We start from the raw sequence: 24,585 nt of genomic DNA, 5'->3' as shown, positions 1-24,585 counted from the left end.
AAGTGCATGATGAATTATTTCACTACATCGTTTGGAAATTGTTGGGTTTATAAGCAAATATAAAGTTAAGTATTCCGTATGAAAAAGGGATTTGTGGAAGAAATTATCGTTTTTAAACTTTATACGGAAATACATCCCTCATTAATGAATAATTTTAGTCGAGCGTGTATCATTGAGTTCGTAGAATACCTAATATCTGTTTTGATAGCATACGTCAAATCCCACTTTCCAGTCGTGTCATGAAGATCGAATCTTCACGTTTTTACCTACATTTATATTTTAACATATATATTTGTAACATAGGCAGAAAGTGTAGGATTCTTTTCCTTTGTTCTCAATGCTATCATCTAGTTAAGTATATATTTCATGTTTTGTCTTAATACATGGTATGTCAATTTCCATGCATGAATGGGTAATACATAGGTATGTGATCAAAATATGTCGAGCATGCTAATATTGTACTTGTAAATTAAAATGTGACGCTTTTGTAAAACATTTGTGATGATGGGTGATAATAAAGGCTTTGAAACAAGGTAAAAACGTTTAATTTAATTACCTAAAAAATTTAATGTTTTCTTTTAGTTGTAAAAATATCATTCTTACAATGTTTATAACAGATATGTTTCGGCAGTGCATAGCTTGATAATAGTTTGATTGTCAATATATTTAAATATGTTTAGATTGCGATTCTCGGTTAAGTTACTATATCCATAGAAGGAAAAATATACTGTGGTACTGCGTTATAACTGTTTCATTCGTTGCTAAATATAGCAATAGTAGTCAATGGCGATTTACGATTTTTGTAGAATTAAAGTATAAATGTTATGTCCTTTGTATTATCACTATTTTGCTTTTTATGGCGCTTAGCATTGTAAAGACCAAACCATTGAAGTGCATAAATATATGTCAATCTAGGTATATGCTTCACGTATCAGACAGATTGTGAAATTGTACTGATTCTAGTGTGATTTCAATGAATAAGCGCGCATAAGGAGACAGAAATCAATTATAGCGTGAGGTGCTTTAGTGCCATAATAAAATGGTTTCCTGTAAACTTTAGTATTATTGTGTAAAGCAATTCTGTTGTAAATCAATTTAATTTCAATTGGTTACTGATGAGTTCACTCAGAAAGACTTTTGTTTAATGAGCTTGTTGCTCATAATAGTTGTGGAGAAACATATATTTTTTGTAGTTATAGTATCAACCCTGCAGACTGCAGTAAACTATCAGCTCTAAACAGTTTGGCTAAAAATCTTCAAATATGAGCAAATGTTTTATGTTTATTTAAGTTTTCCGAAATGTTGAAAATGTTATATTTACGTGTTTATATGTGCTTCCCAATGGTTACGATAGTCGTATCAACATATGAACTTAGGTATGTTCTGCATAATTCACACTGTAAGTTTATTAAACATCTATAATGTATGCATATCAACGTTGTGAAAATACACCACCAAAAAAATGTCTGTTAAAGTTTCAATACTCTGAATGATGATATATAGTGTTGAAGATCTCAAGAAAAATGACGATGACTTGTCTGCAGATGAAGACTCGAAGAAATCCGAAAAACCTCCCATGGTTTCCTTTAGACAGTTGGTAAAAAATTATGTCGATTATTGAAAGTTTATTCACAAACTTGCTATGTGTCGTTTTCCATCGACTCACATTATATTATATGTAATTTTCCAGTGACGTAGCCAGCCTGTAATCCCCATTGACTCACACCATACTGTGCGTCGTTTTCCAGTGGTGTAGCCCGCCTGCACGTTTGGCAACGCTATTTTAAATTACACATCGTGAAAATTATTTATTTATTTACAAATCTATAATTTTTACATGCAGTGAGTAAACACAAAATTATGTACAAAGCAATGATGTCCAAATAATCAGGCTAATTAAGTCATTGGCGTTTGTCTATCATTGCAAATTTATTATGAGTGTACATTGTAGCGAGTTTACTTTGATGTGATTTCATTGTTTAGTTTCGCTTTGCCGATCGAGTGGACAGTCTGTTAATGATTCTCGGTACAGTTGGTGCAGTACTTCAAGGTTGTTTAATTCCTCTACAGTTTGTTGTCTTTGGTGAACTTGTCGATGATTTCATTGACTTCTCTTCCTGTACAAATTCCGGCAATAATTGTACTAATATTGAAAATGAAATAAAGCCATTTGTTTACTACTATATTGGTATTGCTGCGGGAACGACCGTAACCATTGCGTTAAATATGGTCATGTGGGGTCTAACTGCTGAACGACAGGTTCATACAATACGAAAAGCTTTCTTTAAGTCAATATTACGCCAAGATATGGCTTGGTTTGACTTGAACGATAGCGGAGAACTGAATAGTCGTTTATCTGAGTAAGTTTAATGCTTATCCCAAATTATTCTTTAATTGTTTTTACACGCACGCTTCATTGAGTCACTATCCCAGCAGTTGTGTACAATCATCTTAATTTCATACAAATTTAACACTTTACAATACTCAGTTCCCACATGTGATGACACGACTGGACTAAAAATTAATTATGCATTTCTATAACAACCAGTGACTTGAACAAGATAGCTGATGGAATTGGCCATAAGTTCGGTTTGTTTTTGTATGGTATGTCTGGTTTTGTTGGAGGCTACATCATGGCATTTGTATATGGCTGGAAACTTACCTTAGTTATGTTGTCAGTATTTCCACTTCTTGCTGCCACTGCTGGTTTTATAGGAACAGTATGTGAATTTGTCTTTTTGTCAACAATTAGATAATACTAGCGGTTTATGAAGATGATTTTTGTCTATGTGATATTCTTAGATCACTAGCACTATAGTAAGATGATGTATGTCAATGTCAAAACGTAGCAGCTGCACTTCTACAAACAGTATATTTGTCCATGTGACACTTTGGAACATAAATGATTTTCAGTGTGATGGGAAGATTAATTGTAACGCTTTTGGATTTCAACGTCTTGTTTGTTGATTTCTTAATCATTCAGTTATGGACGCGATTTGTCATATATCTTCCAGATTACTTCTTCATTCACTGCAAAAGAATTGAAAGCCTATTCTGAAGCTGGTAGTGTTGCCCAGGAAGCTCTGTCCTCCATTAGAACTGTAGCAGCATTTGGTGGTGAAGATAAAGAAGCCAAGAGGTTTGATAAAATACTTGTTCAATAGTGTGATAGTCAAGAACGATGATATTTTTTTAAGCAAACAGAGGAGATCTAGATCTCTCGTGGCCTAATGCTTTTAAATATTTTGTGCATATACTTGCAGATATACGTCTGGACTTGGTAAAGCTCAAAAAATGGGTGAAAAAAAAGGTGTAGCAAATGGATTGGCTATGGGAGCTATTAACTTTATCATGTTTTGCTCATACGCTTTGGCTTTCTGGTATGTTTACCAAATATGTCAACAAATCATGTTGCTGGAATGAAATGTTATCTTTCGTGTAAATAGGTATGGTGGAAAACTTGTCATCGAGAAGGAGATGACGGGAGGAGATCTTCTTATCGTAAGAACTAAGAAAGTTATGATGTCTTTTTGCCAATCGAAGCTGCTATAATTATTTTTCTGTAGGTGTTTTTGGTGTATTATTTGGCTCAATGTTGGCTGGACAAGCTGGACCTAGTGTTCAAGGAATCGCCACTGCAAGGGGGGCTGCGTATCTTGTCTTTAACTTAATTGATCGAGTACGTAGATGCAATGTCATAAAAAATCTAAAATAAAATATCCACATCTTTAAAATCTGAACGATAATTAAGGTTTTTTTACAACAAATTTTTACTGATGTACAGATTCCCTCGATCAACGTCAACTGCCATGAAGGTAAAATTTTAGAAACATTAAACGGCGATCTTGAATTCAAAAAAGTGTCTTTTAGCTACCCTTCAAGACCCGAAGTACCGGTATGCTTTTTGAACCTTTCTAGGATGCATGAAATTTTATATTCATTGAAATCTTAATATTTTTTGTCAGATCCTTAGAGGCTTCAGTATGTCAGTGTCAAAAGGAAAACGAGTTGCTCTAGTTGGTGAAAGTGGTAGTGGGAAAAGTACTGTCGTTAAACTTATTCAAAGATTTTATGATATCTCTGACGGAAGTTTGGTAAGAATAGCAGAAACTTATTGTTTTGCTGAAATTCAGCATTTATGTTTTTATTGACTCATACCAAAAGATGTGTGTATGACATGATTTATTTTAACAGTTGATAGATGGCAATGAAATTAAGAGCTACAATCTTAAATGGTTACGTCAGCATATTGGTGTTGTTAGTCAGGAGCCTGTCTTGTTCGCGACAACAGTTGCAGAAAACATTCGTTATGGACGCAATGATGCAACTCAGGAAGAAATAGAAGAAGCAGCAAAAATGGCCAATGTTCATGATTTTATAACTGCAATGCCCAATGTAAGTAAATAAACTTTGTTAGACAACCTATTCACACTTTATTCAAGCATTTTGAATTATTTTTGTTTGGTTTATATTGTAACAATGATCTGAATGCTTTGACAATGCAACATTGGTATAGATATTGATAAGTGACCATTTTTTATGACAATCGTTAATAAATGTCATCTGTCTAGGGTTACGAAACTTTGTGTGGAGAACGTGGAGCTCAAATGAGCGGAGGTCAAAAACAACGTATTGCCATTGCACGAGCTTTGATCCGAAATCCAACAATCTTATTGTTAGATGAAGCTACATCAGCTCTTGATACCGAAAGTGAATCGATTGTTCAAGAGGCTTTAGATAAGGTAATTGTATATTTTTGCTGCCAGTAGTTGAACACTATATATAGCATTAGCATAACGTGTTATTAAGGTATCTATAAAGAAGTATCTTAGTTCTTTCGACCATACAAATTCTTTTCATTTCAGTTAGAATGCTTTTAAATGTCAATTAAATGTCAATTTGTAGGCAGGCAAAGGTCGAACGACATTCATCATTGCTCATCGTCTTTCAACTGTCCGTGATGCTGACATAATTGTGGCAGTGAAAGATGGTGCTGTTGCTGAAATGGGAACACATAATGAACTTATGGCGAAGAATGGTGTTTACAAACAACTTGTCGCAATGCAGGTGTTGAGGGCTTCGTTATTATTTTTTATCATTCATTGTTGAGTATGGTTTTTTCCCTAAGGGTAATCAAAAAGTATGTTTAATGAATGTGTTAGGTAATGGAAGAGGAAACAGAAAAAGAGATCGGAGATAAAACAAAAGTGGAAGGTTAGGCAGACTATGTGAGAATGAGTTTTATTTCTAGTTGCATTTTCAACAATTTAGAATTCTTGGTTGTTTCTGCAACTGCATGTGTTTAACAGAAAACCGGTTGTCTAAACATTCCGTAGTAGTCAAGGACAAATTGAGCAATGGTGAATTAACGAGAAGTTTGTCATTGCAAAGCAGTAACAGATCAAAGTTAAAGGTATACATGTTAATCAATATGCATATAAACCTAAGAGTAGGAGTCACCATTCCACTGTGGTGCTCAATAGCCAAGAGGGCAAACTATGTATGTATAGTTTGTTGTTTTGTATATTTAATTGATATAACAGATAGTATTTTTATTTTAATTTTTTGTTTTTTATTTTATATTTTATTTTAATTTTTATTGAAATGTGTTGTTATTAGAAAAATATTACAAGGTCACTTACCCGCCCCGCCCCCGTCTACAGTTTTTGAGGTTGGTTATGTCAAGGATATTCACATATTTATTTTTTTCTCAGCAAGAAAAAGAAAAAGAAATTTTAGACGAAAAACTAAAGCCAGCTGCTGCTTTAAGAATTCTTAAAATGAGTAAAACAGAATGGCATTATCTTCTCGTGGGAAGCATTGGAGCTGCCTTGACCGGATCGTATCCATTTGTGTTTGCTATACTAACTGGAGAACTTTTACAAGTAAGTGAAAAAATTTTTATTTTACTGTGTACTTCTACACTAATGAAATAGACATTTAGGATTTACTACTGGTCAAATTGACTTTAAGACAAAAGTCCGTTAGTAATACACTATGTCATCAGTTATATGACTTATCGGCATTATGATTTCATTATCAAGAGTAACCTTAATTTCATCTGTGATGTGTGAAGGTATTTTCAAGAGACCCTGATATAGAAAAGGAAAGAGAGATGATGAGAGATGATATTAGGTTATGGTCGTTGCTTTTCATAGCTTTAGCTGTTGTCATGCTTTTTGGAAATTTTTTGCAGGTGAGAGACAGATAACTTATACCAATAGATTATTTTCACCAATAGTCATGCCCACCAAAGATGTTGACGCTCCAAGGCTTACTTTTCACAATATCATAATATTTGTTGTACAAAAACAGTGCTTTCTGTTGTAAATGTATCACTAACTTCATTCATTGTTACATTCATGATGGATAATTTAGTCGTGGATGTTTTCTGTTGCTGGAGAAAGACTAACAAAGAGATTACGAAGCGCTGCCTTTAAATCAATCATCAGACAGGTGTGCAATGCAGGCAAAAAATTCTTGTATAGTTGTATTATGCTACGACATAATACAGTTAATAAACGACTGCTTTCATTGAAGGACACAAGTTACTTTGATGATCCATTTCATTCAACTGGTGCCCTAACGTCGAATCTTGCCACTCATGCCTCAGCTGTTCAAGGGGTAACTATACCTATCTGAAGACTGTCTTCTTGAACTTTATAATTTATAAAAAGTTCAAACTAAGTATAAACCAAGTTCAACTTCATTGATGTACCTTTTAAGGCGACAGGACCGCGTCTAGGGAACATCACTTCTGCTTTGGTGACCGCAATTGGTTGTCTCACGATAGCTTTTATCTCCGGATGGAAACTTACGTTGCTGATACTAGTGTTTGTGCCTTTCATTGCATTTGGATCTGCAATGGAAATAAAGTCTTACCTCGAAGGCAATGCAGCGAATGTTATTAATTCGGAAGAAGCTGGAAAGGTGGATTTTCAATCCAATGAATTATAAATATATTTAGATCGCAAAGATCATAAAGACAGTTTGGTGTCTATATTTTTGACTCATTACTACACTATGTTTCTTACTAACATACCGTCGTCAAACTGCGAGGAAATCTTGTTTTTAATTTGTTGTTAACTAAGGTTGCCGTAGAAACAATCTCAAATATTCAAACTGTTGCAACACTTGGACAGGAAGATCGTTTTTACCAGAAGTACTTTGAAGTTGTGGCTGAATTCTACCAGTATGCTAACATAATGCTTTTTCTATAAAATTTATTATCTTTGTTTAACTTCATGCAAATTTTATCAATTATTTAGAAAACGAGTAAAGAAATCTATAAGGAGTGGTCTGTTTATGAGCACAAATCAATGTTTTATGTTGCTCTCCAGTGCTGCATCGTTTCGTTACGCTGGATATCTCTTACAGAATAATGAGATAAATTTTGAAGATGTTATGAAGTAAAAGGAAGTTTTTACTCGTTTTTTACAATACTTGCTTTTGGTCAGCACTTTGATAACTATAACAATCGTATTAGAGCCAAAATAAATATACATTTTGCTGTATTTATCACTGTTTGAATATCATGGAATTTGGCTCGTAGAGACTTTTGAATGTTTCCCAGAAACTTGAAATGGCTTATAAACACTCGTACTTCGTGCTCGTGCTTTCCACGAAATTTCTCGTTTCTCTCAAACTTTTCTGCGTGTTTTTATAACTCTATAGAAACTTGGAAAACGTTTTGTATTTCTTAAATGTCACTTACTTAGATATTTCTACTAGTTCCTATGTCACTTACATATATATAGTTCCTTATGTTATATATACTTTTCAGCCATTATTTCTTATAGAATAATACTTGCTGTACAAATGGGTGCCATGATGATTGGACAAATCACAGCTTTTTCTCCTGATTATTTAAAAGCGAAAATTGCTGCAGCTAGGATGTTCAAGATCTTTGATACATTACCTGAAATACAAAGTGATTCTGACAAAGGTTTAACATGTGTAAGTAAAATGGTTAATCAGCATATTCCATTCTATAACGATAGCTGCGTATTAAATTTCACAAGTCTCGGGATTTTATCTTTTTTACTTTAAAAAAACATACAGTAATCGATTTATGTTTTGGCACAAATAATTGAAATCGATGGAAAATAATTGTTCAAAAAAACTTATATTACTTGATTCAATTAAAAATTGCTTGCCGCATTTATTTCTAAGACTCTAGAGGCTAGCTGAACAAATGCTTGATAAATGCAACTTTTCTATTAATCGAGTTTTTGTCAAATATCAAGATAAAAATGTTATTCTCGTGTTTTATGCACCTTGAAACGATAAGAATAAAATTGAATTTTTCTTTTCTACAGCAATAAGCAACTTATTTCACCAACTGACAATTGTCGCTTGACTATCAATATTGATGGACGATAAATTGCCTTCGTTTTTGCATGTATTCATGTTGTATTTATGTTATATGATTATAGGAAGAAAACGAGGGTTATGTTGAGTTTAAAAATGTGTCATTTCGTTATCCCTTCCGTAAAGATGTTAAAGTCCTTCATCAATTTAATTTAACAATCGAACCAGGAAAAACTGTTGCTTTGGTTGGTTCAAGTGGTTGCGGTAAAAGTACCGTTGTTGCTCTCATTCAAAGACTTTATGATGTTGAAAGTGGAAGTGTGGTAAGAAAGATTAATTAGGGATTAAAATTGTTTTTGTTGAGTGAAACTGTAAATAAGAAAGTGAGGCAATTTTTTTCATATTTAATCAAGATGATAGATGGAAGAGACGTCAAATCCTTAAACGTTTCGTGGCTTCGTCGTCAAATTGGCATAGTGTCTCAGGAACCTGTACTTTTTAAATGTTCTATTCGCGAAAACATTACATATGGAGATGTTACAAGAGACATAAGTCAAGATGAAGTGGAAAATGCAGCTAAAGAAGCCAACATCCATGATTTTATCAACACGCTTCCTAAAGTAAATAATCTAAATGTTGATATTCTCGCACAGTTAAGCATCAAAGCATATTTTGGTTTTTTAAATATTTGCCTGATTAATCTTTCCAAGATATTTTTACCTTAATTAATTAATAGTGACTTTTTCAACTTTAAACTACAGGGTTATGACACCTTTGTTGGTGATAAAGGAACCTTGATATCTGGTGGACAAAAACAAAGAATCGCAATAGCTCGTGCTTTAATACGTAATCCTAAAATATTATTACTGGACGAGGCTACATCAGCTCTTGACACGGAAAATGAAAAGGTTGGAAATTTGTCATTTAATTTGCAAAGTGTTAGAAAATATTTAACAGGTAAAATGGATAATGAGGACACATGAGGATATGAGATCAGGACACATGGGAACATGAGGTGGAGTCTGGAAACAAGTGGCGCATTCGATACTTCATCCAATAATTATTTTTTGCATCCAAGTTCAGTTCATAATTTGTATTAATTTTCATTTTGAAAAATGTTTTCTTGTTTTTCATATTCCAGCTTGTTCAAGAGGCACTTGACAGAGCATGCGTAGGAAGAACGACAATGATCATTGCACACAGATTATCAACAATACAAAAAGCAGATGTAATTGCAGTTATTAAACATGGTCATGTCGTTGAAAAAGGAACTCATCAAGAATTGTTGGATATGAAAGGTGTCTATTATTATCTTCAGCAAGCTCAATGTTGAGAATTTCATAAAGATTTCTTTAATGAATATAGCATAAATACTCTGAAATTAGAAATAATGCTCACGCAGATTTCAACGCAAAAAATTCGTGTTAATATACTAAATGCTAAATTGAATTAATTTTAATTAATGTTTTACAACATTTGACAGAAGCTCATTAATTAAATCGTCTTTAATTTATGTTGTGATAATTAATTAAGTGTTTCGTTAATTTCCTGTGAGTTATGTTTTAGATTCATATTTGGGTAGACGATTTCTTTTAATCTTTTAACATTCATGGATTGTTTGATAGTGGAATATTTGAAAAATACAATGTACTTATTGTAAAGAATTTGAAGATATTTTGTATAATTTCCAAAATTAAGTGCAACCTATTGATATCTATTTATATGATTGACTGCTTGAAGATTAGTAGGCATGTAATTATTGTTGCTTTGCACTGTAAACATTTGTTAAAATTTTACATTTCATCATCTTCCTATACAAAAAGTTTATTAGTGATGATCAATGATGATTAGACAATCATTTTGAACAAAATATAAATTATTGAAGATATTCTTTAGGGATGTATTTTCAAAACTAATTGCAATGCCAGCGACTTCCTCACAAAACGTACTTTTGCTTTATATTAATATATGTGGTGCTTATATTTATCGATTGATAAGTAAGAATGATAAAAGAAGATACATAGAAAATAAGAAAAACGTAGTTACATATGCAAAATAACAAAGTTCCCTATTTGACAATTTTTCATATTACATGTTTGTGAATGTAGATCGTCCAGGTTGGTATAGTCCTGCGAAGGACTGTTTTTGTTGTTGACTGACGTTTCGACAACCTTAGCGGTTATCATCTTCAGAGTCAAATGAGGAGTAAACGTCAGGTTAGCCGTATTTGTTGTCTGGTTCTTACGTCATTGTATTGTGTGTAAAGGAAATGTGTGGGTGTCTGAAGATGACTACCGCTAAGGTTGTCGAAACGTCAGTCAACAACAACAAAAACAGTCCTTCTCAGGACTATACCAACCTGGACAATCTACATTTACAAACATGTAACGATAGTCCCGGGTTCAAACCATTCACTTTAATTTTTCATATTGTTGTTATCTGGGGGGATGCAGGATAGTCGTTTTATATTTGTATTGTTTCCAAAGTTACACAGCGTTCATATTCATTTCCTTATGCATCGTCATTAAATCGAAACGACCAGATCTTTTTTTATCTTTTTTTTCCGATTTTTATGCATCAAACGAAAGACAAACGAACGAAATAAGATAACAGACTGTTTTTTCGCTGCAATTACATCAATCATAACCGATTTTATTCGAATCACTTCAGTTTATTTCATAACATGTCTTGTACAAGTGAGAAATCTTAAAAGCCTACATTATTTTTGGTCAGCTTACAATTATTTGCTTCAAGGCTTCAGCAAAAACCGGATGTGCCGGAAAATAAAAAAATACATGTATATGTAAACTGCGAGCACTCACACAGCCAGGCACGTGTATATATCATGAGGAAAGTCTTATCATGAGGAAAAAGATGTTTTGTTATCATGGTCTTGGCGGGGTAATTTGACGAAATTTTTCAAAGATATTGCTGAATTTTAAATTTTCAGTTTTGTGCATGACACGGAAAATTTTTTCGCACTAAACAGTTATTATTACAGGAATATTTACACTAACATTGCAGTTTTGACTTCTTACGACGAATCTTACTGAGGCAAATATTTGAATTAATTATTTGCTAAATTGTCTCAAGTCATCGCACATTGTACACTCCCCCATCAAAACTTTAGCAGGTTTCCTTTAACTAGATCGTATGCAATGTATCTTTCTTCTGGAATGATAAAGCAACTTAGCCTGTACTGCCTGGCTGTACAATGAATTTAAGAGTTTATTTTTAACATATACTTAGCTACGTGAGAGTTATCAAAAAATCTCCACGTTTACATAGAAAAATTTCAGTTCGCATGTACAACAAAGCAAGCCATGTTAAGTACTTATCAAAATAAATATTTCACTTTTCAGCCTGTGCAATTATGAACAGTTATCTTAAGTTATCTTTTACAAGCATCGTAGAAAGCCACATAGCGTAGGTTTTATTGTTATTTTTACGTCAGAGAGTAAATGTAACGTAGGTTATTGTTCTTATAAAAATGTGAAGAAGCTCCTGTCGTTTCTAAATTACAGCTGACTAGCATTGGTAAAGAAGTGTCTTACTGAAAAAGTAGCTAAATTGATTCAATTTATTTAATTCAATAAATTCTCAAAAAATAAAATGAACTTTCACAGGTGTGTTCACATTTCGAAAAAGACAATGTACAACATTATTGAATAATTTTATCATTTCTTAAAACAGATTTATGGCCATAAATGTTGACTTTGACTCGTTTTGCAGACCAGAAGGAAGTAAAAATGAGCACAAACTAGGATGTCCAACTCCAAGTATTCAATCTGGAGAAGTGGTTTTTCTAAACTATTGCCGGCTCCCATCAACAATTTCAAACTCACTTACGACCAACGACATTTCTATTGATTCAAGACTTGGTCACTTAAGTAGATATGAACTGAATCCTTGCGATGATCTTTCACGTGATTGTAAGAAAATACATGTATCACAGGCTCATTGTAGGAATAATCAAGAAAACAGAACAAGACCCAGTGTTATACAAAGTATTGGACAAGTTTCACCCTTGAAAATTGAAACGTCTGCAGTAGGTTCAATTCCTGTTTCTTCGCATTTAGTTGAAATGTCTGAAGTTGATCGAAGACCAGCGATGATTGCTGTGAGTTTTGACCAAACGGATCAAAGAATCATCAATCGTCCACAAATTGAGCACTTTTCAAATACCATGTGGTGTCGAAAACAAAAATCATTTCCTCAAAATGGAAGACGTTATAGGTATCACTGCCAGTTTTGCAATAAACCATATTATTGGCGTTCTCACTGGAAAGCTCATGAACGAACACACACTGGAGAAAGGCCATTTACATGTGAAATTTGTGGAAAATCATTTACCAGGTCAGATGGTCTGCAATGCCATCGTCATACGCATAAAAAGTAAGAAAATGATTTAAGTATATGAAATAATGAAAACATTGTTTTAGATGAAACAATAATCAAGTGATAAAATGATGTGATACTTTAAATTAAAAGTGACTTACTAAAAATGAGAACAAAATAGAAAATACGAAACCTTAAATTGTATAAATTCAACAAATATAAAAAATCAACTTTACGTAAATTTACTTGTACAACGTATTCTATTTTTACGTCCAATTGAGCATTAATCTTCTGAAGTAAGTGAATACTTCATGTAAAACGGTCACGCTAATGCATTATGATGTAATGCTGCAGTTGAGCAAGGGATGATTTATTCTTTATCGTTAGCAAGTAGCCCAAGTCACTCGTAGGCTACAGCGTTGACACTCACGTGGAACTGCAGTGTTTAAGCTCAATAGACAGTTGCTTGTTGCAATCCACTTTGATTATTCGCTGTTGCTCCACTCTTACTAGCGTGAACTATATTGTGTACGATTTGTAAATGTAACTCGTCCAAACGTCTATCAGAGTTGTAAATGCTTCAAAAACACCATTTATTTAAGTGTTTTTGTTTGAAGTATTGAATGTTTCAGTGGAACTATGCTCAAAAAAAAAAACATTCATCCCGACATAAAGTGTTCGTAGATCAGTAAAACTAATGAAAAATTAATAAGTTTTAAGGATTAAGATTACCTCTGTACTTGTTATTGAGCTAATATATGACAGTGTAAATTACTTAGTCGTACTAAGATTATTGCATTATTGCATGTATTAACCATGTCATTCATAATCTTGCATGAATGAGTGTAAATTGACTGGACTGGTATATAGAAGGAGTTATTTTAACCTAAGTTGTGTTATTTCGAGGCAAATTAAATTCCAATAATTTCGGAGCTCAAATAGCTCAAATTGTAAACCATTTTAGGTCTTGTTAGGTAAAATATTTCGTACAATTATACACTTTGGTTGCTAAAAAATGCATCAAATATTTATACAAGGAAGAAGCTTTTACTGAAGAACAAATGCATTTTACTGTTCATGCAACTCTGATCGTCATTTCTCATTTTAAACCTTAAAATTAGATCAAATGCATTTAATTAAATTATGGAGATATTTGTTGAAAGTCTCATACATACATATATTGTCCCACTGTATTGACAAATATCATGCCTTTGAATGTTATCCATTAAACCTACGACTGTCATGCATACACACATGCAGGGGGTATCCGTTGCTTGTTAGTTCTTACTTAACATTTGTAGGCTTAGTGGCGTAGAGACTTATAACCAGACAATCTTCAATATATCACGCTATGTTATGACTATTTATAGTATCATACATAAGTGTTTCGTTTAAAAAGGCTTACAAATTGTGGCAACCTTCATGTATGAAATATTGAATTTTATGATTAAAAAGGTTGTTTTAATAAGCTTTTCGATAATATCTAAACTTTAAAACAGAAGCATGTGTATTGCGTTTCTGACAAGAAACTAAAAAAGCATCCATCATTTAATCAACACCATTTATAATGCGCTTAATTTCTGGAAAAAGGAAATGAGAAGAAAGAAAAATGAATTGCGCGTTGACTGTTGATTTTAAATACTTTGACTCTGAAATGAAAATACTAATGTTATGTATACCTACATGAAAGATAGATGCATCAAACTTATACATTGATCTGAAAGCATTCTATAGTTGCTTTCACGTCAATCAATTTTAATTTGCCAATTTAGTGTAAATATAGAGATCAGAAGTCGCTGTTCTACTCATAAAGACCGATCTTTCGTTTATTTAGATAATGCCACTTAATTCTGTTCATTTACGTTCGCAAATCCTCTAATGTTTCCTTACTTAGACGCTTATTAACATTAACAATCACCTGTTGGGCTTTTCAACAGCAGACATTGTGGTGTAAATAATGAAAAAATTATGTGGACGCCAAAAATTTTTATGATACTTCCTTAGGTTTTGTAAAAAAAAAACGGTCAGATTGCAATGATCAAGCCATTTTAACATTCGTAAATGATTAAATTTGGTCGGTCAAATTTAGTTGGATATTCTGCTCAATATTCAAGAGCATGATAAGAAAATCTTAAGCTAAAAACAAGAGATAAGCTTAACTTAATCTTATCTTCTGGTGATATAAATATTTTTTGTAAATAAAACACTTGCCGTGACTTAAAGCAGTAAAATTTTAATCATATATAAGCTGCTGTTATCAAAGATTCATCAAAGTGTATGGTTGACGTTAAAAATGAACAATTTTTCTAAAACATTCTCTTTCACAAATTCTTCAGATGTACCGCTGATCAATTTTACTAATGCGATAAACACGCCCCGGTATTACTGGGCTACAAAGAGATAAAACATAATTAGATTATTGCCTCAGTTCTTGTTTTCTTTAAATATCCAAGAGGATTAGGACATTTCCTTCTAATTAATATCCAACTCCGTCGCTTTAAATTCAAATCAATCGTGCAATTTTATACATGACATTTCAGTGTTTAACACAGTGATTGCATTTTGTCCGCACATGAGAAGAATCGAAGATGTCCAAATCAAGTTCATTCTCTATTGATGTATTATTAAGACCGGATAAAAAGGAGAACAAAGCGAAGGAAAGTTGTGATGCTGACACAGAAATCAAAAGAAAGGATTTCAATAAAGAAATAAATGGTAAAACTTATACTCATGATCGGAAACTAACTTCTATTCGAAAATTTTTTTACATTTCTTGTTATGGAGAAACAACTGATATTATAAGTAAGCTTATTCAACATGATAGATTATATAAACATTCAACGCTTAGTCTATAAATTTATATTTTCATCGTTGGCGGATAGCAGACGCCGTCATGAAACAGACGGAAATAACTGGGAACAAGACAAGAAGAGCAAGGACAGCGTTTACACAACGTCAATTATCAATGATGGAGAGAGCATTTACAAGAACTCACTATCCCGATGTCTTTATGCGTGAGCGATTGGCTTCATTTACTAATCTCCCAGAATCTAGAATACAGGTAAAGTCACATAGCTATCATTTAATCGTGCCAACACGCCAGTTTTAAAAACTATTATTTATTTTTTTTTTTGGATAAAAAACTGTGGACTATATGACTCTTGAAAATTGTTGTTTCCATTTTCGTTTACTTGGCTCATATAATAAAAAAATGCCTCAACGGGGCCATTGCTTATCTATAAAATGCCATTTGCCTTTTTTCTGTAATTAATTTTAGGTATGGTTCAAGAATCGACGTGCAAAACATAGAAAACTGGAATCTCAGTACCCACTTCAACTTATTCACCCCACTTTATCATCGTTTAAAAAATGTACGGTGCCTTTGAGTAACGAAGAGTTGTATTTAACACAAGATAGTAAACAGATATTATTTAAACCGAATGTATTACTTACACATCAACCAATTCAGACATACATGAACATTGCCTATGCTCGAAGAAACAGACAAATATTGCCCTTGTATCGTCCAACTGCTCTTGCTGAATCTTCTCAAGATCCTAGTGAAAGTTGTACTGCACGGATAAATTCATGGATATAATTGTGGAAGAATGATTCTTAAAAAAGAATGATGTTTAGAGAACCCTACGTTGTATAAAAAACAGCCTTGTAAATATTTAAACTATTTATATGCTGTAAGCGTCATAGACATTGAATGAAGAATCAGCTTTACCCTCCATAAATGGTCAGTCGATTCCAGGAAATGTTATAATAATCTGTATTTTATAAATCACTTGCCGTCAGTAAATTCCAAGAAATGCCATTATAAACTGTATATTTTATAAATCTTTGTGTAAATGATTAAAAAAAGTTCATATTATTGCAAAGAAATGCAACTTTTGAGTTATTTTTTAAGGTGATTTATATCATAGAATTAATTTATCATTTTCACTGCTTGTTTTTGATTGATGATTCTTAAAAACATATTGTTTGTTGTATATTTTATCGGTCATGTATGGTCAATCTACTAATTGAAAGTTTTGATGTTATCACAACCTTATTTAAGTTATTTTACGGCTCAGACAGTAGTTTTTCTTAAACACAGTTTGATCCAGTCTTGCTTTCGAATAGTGAGACTGATATGAAAAAAGGGGAAAATCTAAAATAAAATGAAGGAGAACATGAAAAGTCAGATTGAGAAAAAACCTAATAAAAGCATATAGAGCTATATATAAGCATCTCACATAGATATTGAAAATCACAGTGTAAGCGTCAGGTGAAACACAAAAACTTGATTGTAACATGACCCAACTACCCTTGTAGGCGGCTTGCACGCTACGACATGGCCGCCATAGGTTCCTTGAATTCGAAAAAGGATTTTTATTGCTTGCGATTCAAATTTTAACTATAGCGAAAATCTCTTTGTCATTTGACTCCTTGGGAAATGGTTGAAATCCACCTATAGTTATAACCATATTAAAGCATACAGACGGCAGCGGCCACTCCATTTAACTTTTATTGCGCTACGCTTATCTTATCATTCACGTGATTACCATAATTACAGCCAGTCAAATGCTTCTTTTTTACCAATAGGAATGATGAAATGGCTATAACCACAGCCAGTAATATATTGAAATATACTACAGCAGCAGGTTGCACAGCAAAGTAGATCTTCTGCATATTCCTTATTGTGTAATTATAATGAGTGATCAGAGCGTGGGGAAATAGCTGTAAAATTGTTGTAGAAGAAGTTTGTTTCAAGTTTATTTTACACTATGTTTCATCACGTTCCATAATGTTGCATAGTGTGTAATAATGCTGGATAGTTAAATTCGAACGGATGCAAGCTGCTGTTTAAGAATATAATGAGATGATTTCTGTAGTGTCACTTTTTTGGAATATCCTGCACATACAAGTATTGCGTTGTCTTCTAAATCAGACTCTTGTGCGCAATTGCAGTAATATGCCTTATGGAGATTTAAAAGTTCAGAGATATCTAAAAACAAATCTCTCAAAAATAAACAACAGAATTTCAACCAATATTCTTGGCTTGCAAGGTACGTCATAGTCGCCAAGTTGAATGATTTTAACAAAGGATTTTCCTTATTTACAATGCAAATTTCATCCAACATGGCGTGCATTTTGTTATTCTCTTACTCCCAGGGGAATGGTTGCAAGCCACCAATAGAAATATTTACTTCATTCCAAAGTGTTGAATTCCTGCATGTACTTCTTGCATTGCAACCAACATCCTAGAATTTAGAAAACAATGTAGCTCGCCTACTTTGGCATTTGCCCACTGAATAACATCAACAAAATGTTCTTTTGTCCATCAAGAATATGAAAAGTTTTTCTAATTCAGTCAAGCTGTTTGTTTAACAGCGATGGACAAAAATTGTACAATGTTTTATATGTCATTTCTACCGAGCCGTGCTTTCAACCAATCATAAACCCTGATCACATCGGTACCACAGCACAAAAAATACAGATCTTGGCCACATTGGTCCACATGCAACATGTTAACTTGTTGAATAAATATACGTCGTCTTGTAAGAGTAACTAACATCAATATGGAACGAAAACACATCGCAAATGATATGTACAACAACGCTAAACAAAAGTAGGAAATTTGATGAACAAACAAAATCTCAAATAATCTGTTGGAAATCTTAAGAAACTTTAAACAGACCGTGATTCAAAGACTTGACTTGCTGATGGGAACCAAAAGACACGTATGTAATTGTAAGTGATACCATTGTTTACTTTAGTTTTATGTGAAACACTGAATTTTTTCTTTTGTTTTCATTACATTTCAGACATTTAGAAAGTATATGATTGAGCGAGAAAATGTTATGTCATCAAATGTGGCCCATAAAGTAAATGCATACTAAATAATCAATAAGTAGTTTGCATTCCAGCCTAGTTAGAATAATAATGATTTAGTGACAAATAGAATATTTACTCATTCCCTTGTGATGAACATGACAATGGATGAAGCAGCCATTTCGATGTAGCTGTTCCAAACAAAAGAGCCTTATTAAAATTTCCAATTGGTACACCAACATGGCGGCTATAATGACGTCATGTGAAAATGATCTATGGTTTGCATTGTTTTGATTAGCACCTCCTTTTTTTAAACTAGTTTTAACCTTTCCACATGCAAGGAGCATTAATTTACGCTATCCTGATCGACCCTAACTTCTATCCTAATTTTAATACAGCTTATAGCTTCATAAACTTACCACTTTTAGCTTAATGTTTTTCAGAATAACATCAAAAAAAATCTTTCATCACATAACAAGAAATAAGCTTCAAGCCAAGCACGTACGTGAAATTTACATTTTCAAATTGTCATAACTTTTAATGCAGCAAATTATTAACCGTCTGTTTAAAAAAATCAGCGATCAAGTGGTTTGCTTGTTATGTCACGGCCGACATGTTGGTGCTCTAATACGAACGAATATTTTATCAATTGTAGGTTCCAGCCGTAGTGAGTGAACCACATTCTTTGGTAATTCCTTGGAGGTTGGTTGTATGGCTGCAATCCAAGAATTTACAATCTTCTATACTGTTTTTATTTACCGTAGCTGGACTTTTGACCTAACATGCTTCATACTTACTTATTGTGAATGTGTCAACTTCAATGAAATCTGATTTTGGTAGCCTTAGGTAAAATTTTTAGACATGATTTATCATCTACTCTGTTCATATATTATTGTTTTGTTCATTGTTATTTACGTAAATACACAAAGCAAATTTGATTCGTCTAGCAAGGGTCTTTTCACTTTGTGCAAACAAACCACCAGCAAACAAACTATTTTTTTCTTTGATCACGTATCAAAACGTTGTTAAACTCTTATTTACCTTCCAAAAAGGATCAATAAATCAAATGTTTTACATTTTTAATGCCTAAAAGCCCAAAAAAAGTAGATGACTTAGAGTGGAAAAAAGATGCTCTTTGGTATAAAATAAAATAAGTCTACATATATTAGTTTCTTTATGTGCATATAGTAAAAAACATCTGTGACAACATGATTTCTGCATCTTACAAGTTTTAAAGGGCATTGGTTTTAATGGTGTAAATAGATGGTGCGTCAAGTGAGCAACCCGGCCCCCGACAATAATATTTTTTGAGCATAATTTGTGTTGAGGATAGTAATACAGATTGTTCTTTCACATAATATGTAAATAAAAACTGCTTTATGTGCACACAAGTCTTAAATTATGGGTGTTAAATTGATAAATACAACTATTTAGCATAATTCTAGTAGAATAGGGGCGAGATTATGAGCTAATTTACGCAGGACTTCCAGCATTAGCGTTTGCCACAGTGATGTTATGATTTTTTTTCTGAAAGGTGTAGTTTTTTTGTCAATTAGTTGGTGGTGTTTAAAAATATTTTTCTGTGCTTTCAATGTCTGAATACATGAAACTGTAATAAAGTTGAGTTGTAGAGTTGTTAGTGTAATAATTTGGCTTCTTGTCATATTTTCTACTAAAGTCAAAACGACTGGTCAGATCAGTCCATCTATATACATTCATACTTCGAGCCATCTGGTTCTAACTAACTCTTCAAAAAGGAGCAGGACTAATGATCTGTTGGTTTAACGTATACATTTGGTACTTCAATTAACATCGAAAATCATTCATAACATCTGGTAGTAAGATACTTTTACGACTCCATCAGACTATTGTTGATCTTTTCTATCGTGTAGGAAACAGTTACGCTTTGTCATCGCTTTCTTTATTTATTATGACATTTTATCTAGACGTAAACCATTAATACAATAATGATACTTATTTGTTTGCTATTATCCATTACACATACGAATGTTTGTAGTCTTTAAGGAGTTAAAGGACATAATTTTACACTCTTCACTAGCCAATACTTGAAAAATGATGTCCACATAAGAAACTGCCAAGCAATATATAAATTTCATACAAATGTCTGGAGTATATAAGCCTTTTATAAAAGTCGAGCTTAATAATCAAAGATATTTGAAACATACTTTTTATCACTTTATATTATTGTTTTATATATTTGATCCTTTTTTTCTTAAAATACAAAGAGAAGAAATAATTGAAATAGCCAATGATTGTAAGATATAAACTTTTGAGAACAAAATGCTATCGGGCTTGTCTGGGTATATTGACTTTTTACCATCATATTTCGTAAAATTGATTACATATAGTACACTCATGTAATAAAAACATATCTTTAATCTAGAAAACAAAACGATTATTATGAGTATGAGTCAAACACAATAAATTGAAATATTTCAACATTCTTTAGAATCTACGCCTCTAAAAGCTGTGGTGTAAAGGTTTGAAAAAATGCCTAGAACAGAAAAGTTAATTAGCTTTTTAATATAACACTAAAATGTTTTTAGTTTCCAATAGCTCTAATTATCTGTGTTGAGGGACAAGCCTTGGAACTAAAATTTGAGTCTTGGATAATACTGAACATTTTGGCGCACGTTTGCCATGCTTGTGGGACAAAACATTCCATGCGTCCCTCGCACGTACATGAGAGTAAAATTTTTTCGAAGCGGCCTTATTGTGATAAATTCACATAGCAAAAACGTGAAGAAATGTGAATCATTAATTAGCCACTTTATATGTATTTCTTTATAACCTGTCTTGAGTGAATAAATTAAAGTATATCTGGTTATAACATCTGTTGAAAGTCAAACACAAGAACTATGACTAAAAAATGTGACTTGCCATAAATCATATTTTGACCATTTATCATCAATACTAGACATTATGTAGTCAACATTTCTCCATCTGGATTTACGCTCATGTGATTAAAATAACACACACAATATTTTAGCATGTAGGTAATTATTTTAGGTACGAACCGGAACTTTTTCATAAAAATAGTATTCTATTAATTAAGAGCTCACAAAGAATGCTCACTTCATTTCTTCCGTTTCTTCTCAAAGCTGACAATAAATTTGAAAGATACCTAGAATATTTTCAGAAAGCAGTGAGAGTATTAATAAAAGAATAGAAGTGTATTGATGTCATAGTTATTACACAAATCTTCATAAATGATTAGGATCCAACTAAGCTGTTTGTTGGAATCATAACGTTCCAAGGGTTGGATGTTGTTGTAATTAAAAAGTTAACTACCCAAGATTATAGCTATGTGTATCAAATAAATCCTTGCTGCTAATATCGTTTGATAAAATAACAAAAGAAAAACGACAAATAGAGCGGGAATGAATTTTTTAAAAAAGTTTTTTGGCGATGAAGCGCAGATATTGTGAAGTTCGAAAACTGCAAAGTTATAAAAAAAAAACGAGACCTTATTAGAAATAATATTTCGAACTGAACAAAGCAGATAATAAACCATCATAAGATTGTGATGGCAGACAGGGAACTTTACAAGAAAAAGGTCATTTTACAAAATTAAAATCTTTATGTTTTACATAGAAGCTTGCAAAATGTATTTGCTTCTACAATTTCAGACCCCATTCGATCATCAAATGAAACAAATTAAATGTGTGTTCTTTTTTCTATAAGCTGTTCTTTCTAATTAATTCTTTTTGTTCAATTTTTTAATTAAGAAAATACGTATAAGTAGGAAAAATAAACTCATGCCTGTACAGTAAAATGGAAGATTTGGAGGAAGATGAATTAATCAAGGTTCCCCAAGTTTTCTCTACTCGGTGGTAATTCTAAGGAAGAGGAAAAGCACTTTCTCATGCACTTATGCAGTGCCAACTGCCATTTTACGTGTGGCATGCACAAACTGTAAAGTAAAAGTTGAGTCTTGAAAGTGTATATATGCAATTGAACTAAGTTTCTTTTGTTCACATTTATATTATGCATATAAATGCTAGCTAATAATTGCAAAGATATTTTGAAAAAAATATTTTTTTGAAATATCAAGTTCAAATTTAAACTTTTTATCATGGTTGACATTTTTTCATCATGAGATTAGATCTCGCTAGCCGAACTCAAATATAAATCTAATTGCAATATTTAATTTTCAATGAATAGACATCTAAAATTTCAAATGAAAAGAAAATCGTTTTCTCGGTATTTGCAAAATAGCTACTAAGTTTTGTGTAGAAGGTCTGACAAAAATCATTAAGATTATGGACCGTCTTGGATGTCAATAATTCTACGCTTTATTTAAGTGAGAAAATATGTGTTGTTAAATAGTGAACATGTGCCTCTTTATATAAATATACAAGTCATTACATAGTAACAATTAAGTCATGCACATACATAGAATATAGATTTGACTGCCAAATAATAAACTCAACTCTTTCTTAAAATCCTTACAAAAGTTTTCCAAAAAAATTACTTGTTAGGACAAAGTAAGAGGTGCATTTGGAAAGTCCTTTATTGGATTTTAATTTTTACATAGGTTAATGTGATTAAGAAATAAAGGTTTTGCAGTTCATCCAAACTAGCCGTATTAATATATTTTTAAAACAGTAATTTGCTGTGTCTATGTTTACTTATCCCCTGAGTTATTTGCAAAGTTTCACAATCTCCTACAAAATACAAGCTTAAACTCGTTTTGTGTCAATGCTGCATGGCCAAAACTAATAACGAAAATCTATTTGTAGTAGCAAAACTATCGCTGTGACCAGTTCAACGTTATGGTTTTTTTGTTATTGAAAAATTTGTGTTTGGTCAAATGTACAAAGAGCATCAATGCCCGCCATAGCAGGTTCATATATAAAAACACTAAAACTTTACTCCGATATACTGACATAATTAATTTCAGATTCTTTTTAAACATTATGAAGATTGTTATGCCCAAACAGATTGTGGAATTTTGGTGGTGATCCCTTTAAGACAAAATAAACAAGCGAACGTTTACAAAAAGCTGTATTAAGACTTTAATCCAAGGCAATTTTCGATATGCGTGAGTATGATGTGAAAGGCTGTTGATCTAAACCTGCACTTTCGGAGCCTACACTTTGAAGTAAGCTTAATCAATGTGGGGGGGCCTTAAACGAACAGTTTAACACTGTATATAGCATATTTTCTTACGATCATCAGGTTCTGAACAATTTAATTTAATGACGTTGTTAGCTTATATGGATCACACTTGTTATGACTGGCTATACGCACCCATGCAATAGGCATGAAAAAAGAGAGCATTTTTTAACAACTTAAATGCTTCTGATGTCAGCCTCTTTTTGTCATACTTAAGTTCATTATGATGTTTTTTATGAATGAGTGTTGTGCAAATGACTCATTTTTATTGAATCATGGGTTATTTGGAAGCTTGGATTGTTAAAATTTTTATGGCAGGTTCTATAAAGCCATTTCCTGGCCACACTGTGCATGCCTGTAGAGGGAGGTAATCTGAGACATAATGAAATTGTTATTCCAGAAACATCATCACAGAAACAGAGCAATTCTACAGAATTGTCTTTCTAATTACTATGAAATCTTATAAAGAAAAAGTATATTTTATGTATGTAAAAATATTGAGAAAGATCGATTATAAAGAATCGTGTTTTTTTAAAGCTGATATCATAACCGTAAATTTAAACAAAATTATTTTAAGAGCACAGTAATCTTACTTAATCATGTAGATGATTTTTGAGAGTCAATCCACTATATGATGTACATACATGTTTTAGAAAACTATTTGCTGCATTTTTTGTACAAGATTTGGCTCAAGTGATTAAATAATATCCGTTGATTCCGTTCAGCTTACCAATATGTTCGTACAGTAAAAGCTAAATAGTTTGTGCTTAATTCTCACGCCTGCCCTGTACAACGGAAGGATTTAAATACTGCAGAGATTACTTCTCACTCCGAATAGTGCGCGAATGCGATTAGCAATACACGATCATGGTGGATGACAAAATGTCAGAGATTACTTCTTCTAACAAAGTTTATAAATGACTATACCTTTTCATTATCAGTTTTCAATCATTAATTATTAATCACTATAATAATGTT

At 32.5% G+C, this 24,585-nt stretch overlaps 3 protein-coding genes across 4 annotated transcripts; all 3 read left to right on the top strand.

Annotated features, from left to right (window-relative positions):
- Positions 1-71: 71 nt before the first annotated feature.
- On the top strand, positions 72-10,132 carry LOC124447445 (ATP-dependent translocase ABCB1-like). Its single transcript, XM_046998365.1, has 27 exons — positions 72-533; positions 1,504-1,597; positions 1,984-2,360; positions 2,549-2,720; positions 3,015-3,139; positions 3,264-3,380; positions 3,447-3,505; positions 3,570-3,679; positions 3,785-3,895; positions 3,966-4,094; positions 4,195-4,395; positions 4,572-4,742; positions 4,906-5,067; positions 5,163-5,214; positions 5,310-5,413; positions 5,715-5,885; positions 6,077-6,196; positions 6,379-6,456; positions 6,541-6,624; positions 6,727-6,930; positions 7,092-7,192; positions 7,269-7,409; positions 7,800-7,956; positions 8,436-8,633; positions 8,724-8,930; positions 9,072-9,218; positions 9,452-10,132. The coding sequence occupies exons 1-27, from the start codon at positions 502-504 to the stop codon at positions 9,641-9,643; spliced, it is 3,816 nt and encodes a 1,271-aa protein (XP_046854321.1). The 5' UTR covers positions 72-501; the 3' UTR covers positions 9,644-10,132.
- A 1,025-nt stretch (positions 10,133-11,157) lies between these two features.
- Positions 11,158-12,857, top strand: LOC124447443 (zinc finger protein 775-like). Its single transcript, XM_046998361.1, has 2 exons — positions 11,158-11,211; positions 12,043-12,857. Exons 1-2 carry the CDS (start codon positions 11,198-11,200, stop codon positions 12,707-12,709), a joined length of 681 nt encoding a protein of 226 aa, XP_046854317.1. The 5' UTR covers positions 11,158-11,197; the 3' UTR covers positions 12,710-12,857.
- Positions 12,858-15,109: 2,252 nt separating this feature from the next.
- Positions 15,110-16,536, top strand: LOC124447444 (pituitary homeobox 1-like). 2 transcript variants are annotated; one of them, XM_046998364.1, is made up of 3 exons: positions 15,110-15,363; positions 15,534-15,709; positions 15,926-16,536. In XM_046998364.1, the coding sequence occupies exons 1-3, from the start codon at positions 15,237-15,239 to the stop codon at positions 16,244-16,246; spliced, it is 624 nt and encodes a 207-aa protein (XP_046854320.1). In that variant the 5' UTR covers positions 15,110-15,236; the 3' UTR covers positions 16,247-16,536. The 2 variants fall into 2 exon arrangements, with proteins under 2 accessions (XP_046854320.1, XP_046854318.1); XM_046998362.1 differs by having other exon boundaries at positions 15,111-15,363; positions 15,531-15,709.
- The last annotated feature ends 8,049 nt before the right edge of the window (positions 16,537-24,585 follow it).

Source organism: Xenia sp. Carnegie-2017, unplaced genomic scaffold (assembly GCF_021976095.1).
Source record: "Xenia sp. Carnegie-2017 unplaced genomic scaffold, XeniaSp_v1 HiC_scaffold_22, whole genome shotgun sequence".
Taxonomy (NCBI): domain Eukaryota; kingdom Metazoa; phylum Cnidaria; class Anthozoa; order Malacalcyonacea; family Xeniidae; genus Xenia; species Xenia sp. Carnegie-2017.
Note: the sequence above shows the minus strand (reverse complement) of the source record. Positions and strands in the feature narration are given on the sequence as shown.

What these genes read in the sequence shown, in the direction of transcription:
- LOC124447444 (XM_046998362.1), top strand. Translation starts at nt 15,237, where the DNA reads ATGTCCAAATCAAGTTCATTCTCTATTGATGTATTATTAAGACCGGAT. An exon ending in TTTCAATAAAGAAATAAATG is followed by an intron (nt 15,364 to 15,530) that starts GTAAAACTTATA and finishes GTTGGCGGATAG; the next exon opens with CAGACGCCGTCATGAAACAG. An exon ending in TCCCAGAATCTAGAATACAG is followed by an intron (nt 15,710 to 15,925) that starts GTAAAGTCACAT and finishes AATTAATTTTAG; the next exon opens with GTATGGTTCAAGAATCGACG.
- LOC124447445 (XM_046998365.1), top strand. Translation starts at nt 502, where the DNA reads ATGATGGGTGATAATAAAGGCTTTGAAACAAG. An exon ending in TTCAAGAGGCTTTAGATAAG is followed by an intron (nt 4,743 to 4,905) that starts GTAATTGTATAT and finishes GTCAATTTGTAG; the next exon opens with GCAGGCAAAGGTCGAACGAC. An exon ending in TTTTTGGAAATTTTTTGCAG is followed by an intron (nt 6,197 to 6,378) that starts GTGAGAGACAGA and finishes TGGATAATTTAG; the next exon opens with TCGTGGATGTTTTCTGTTGC.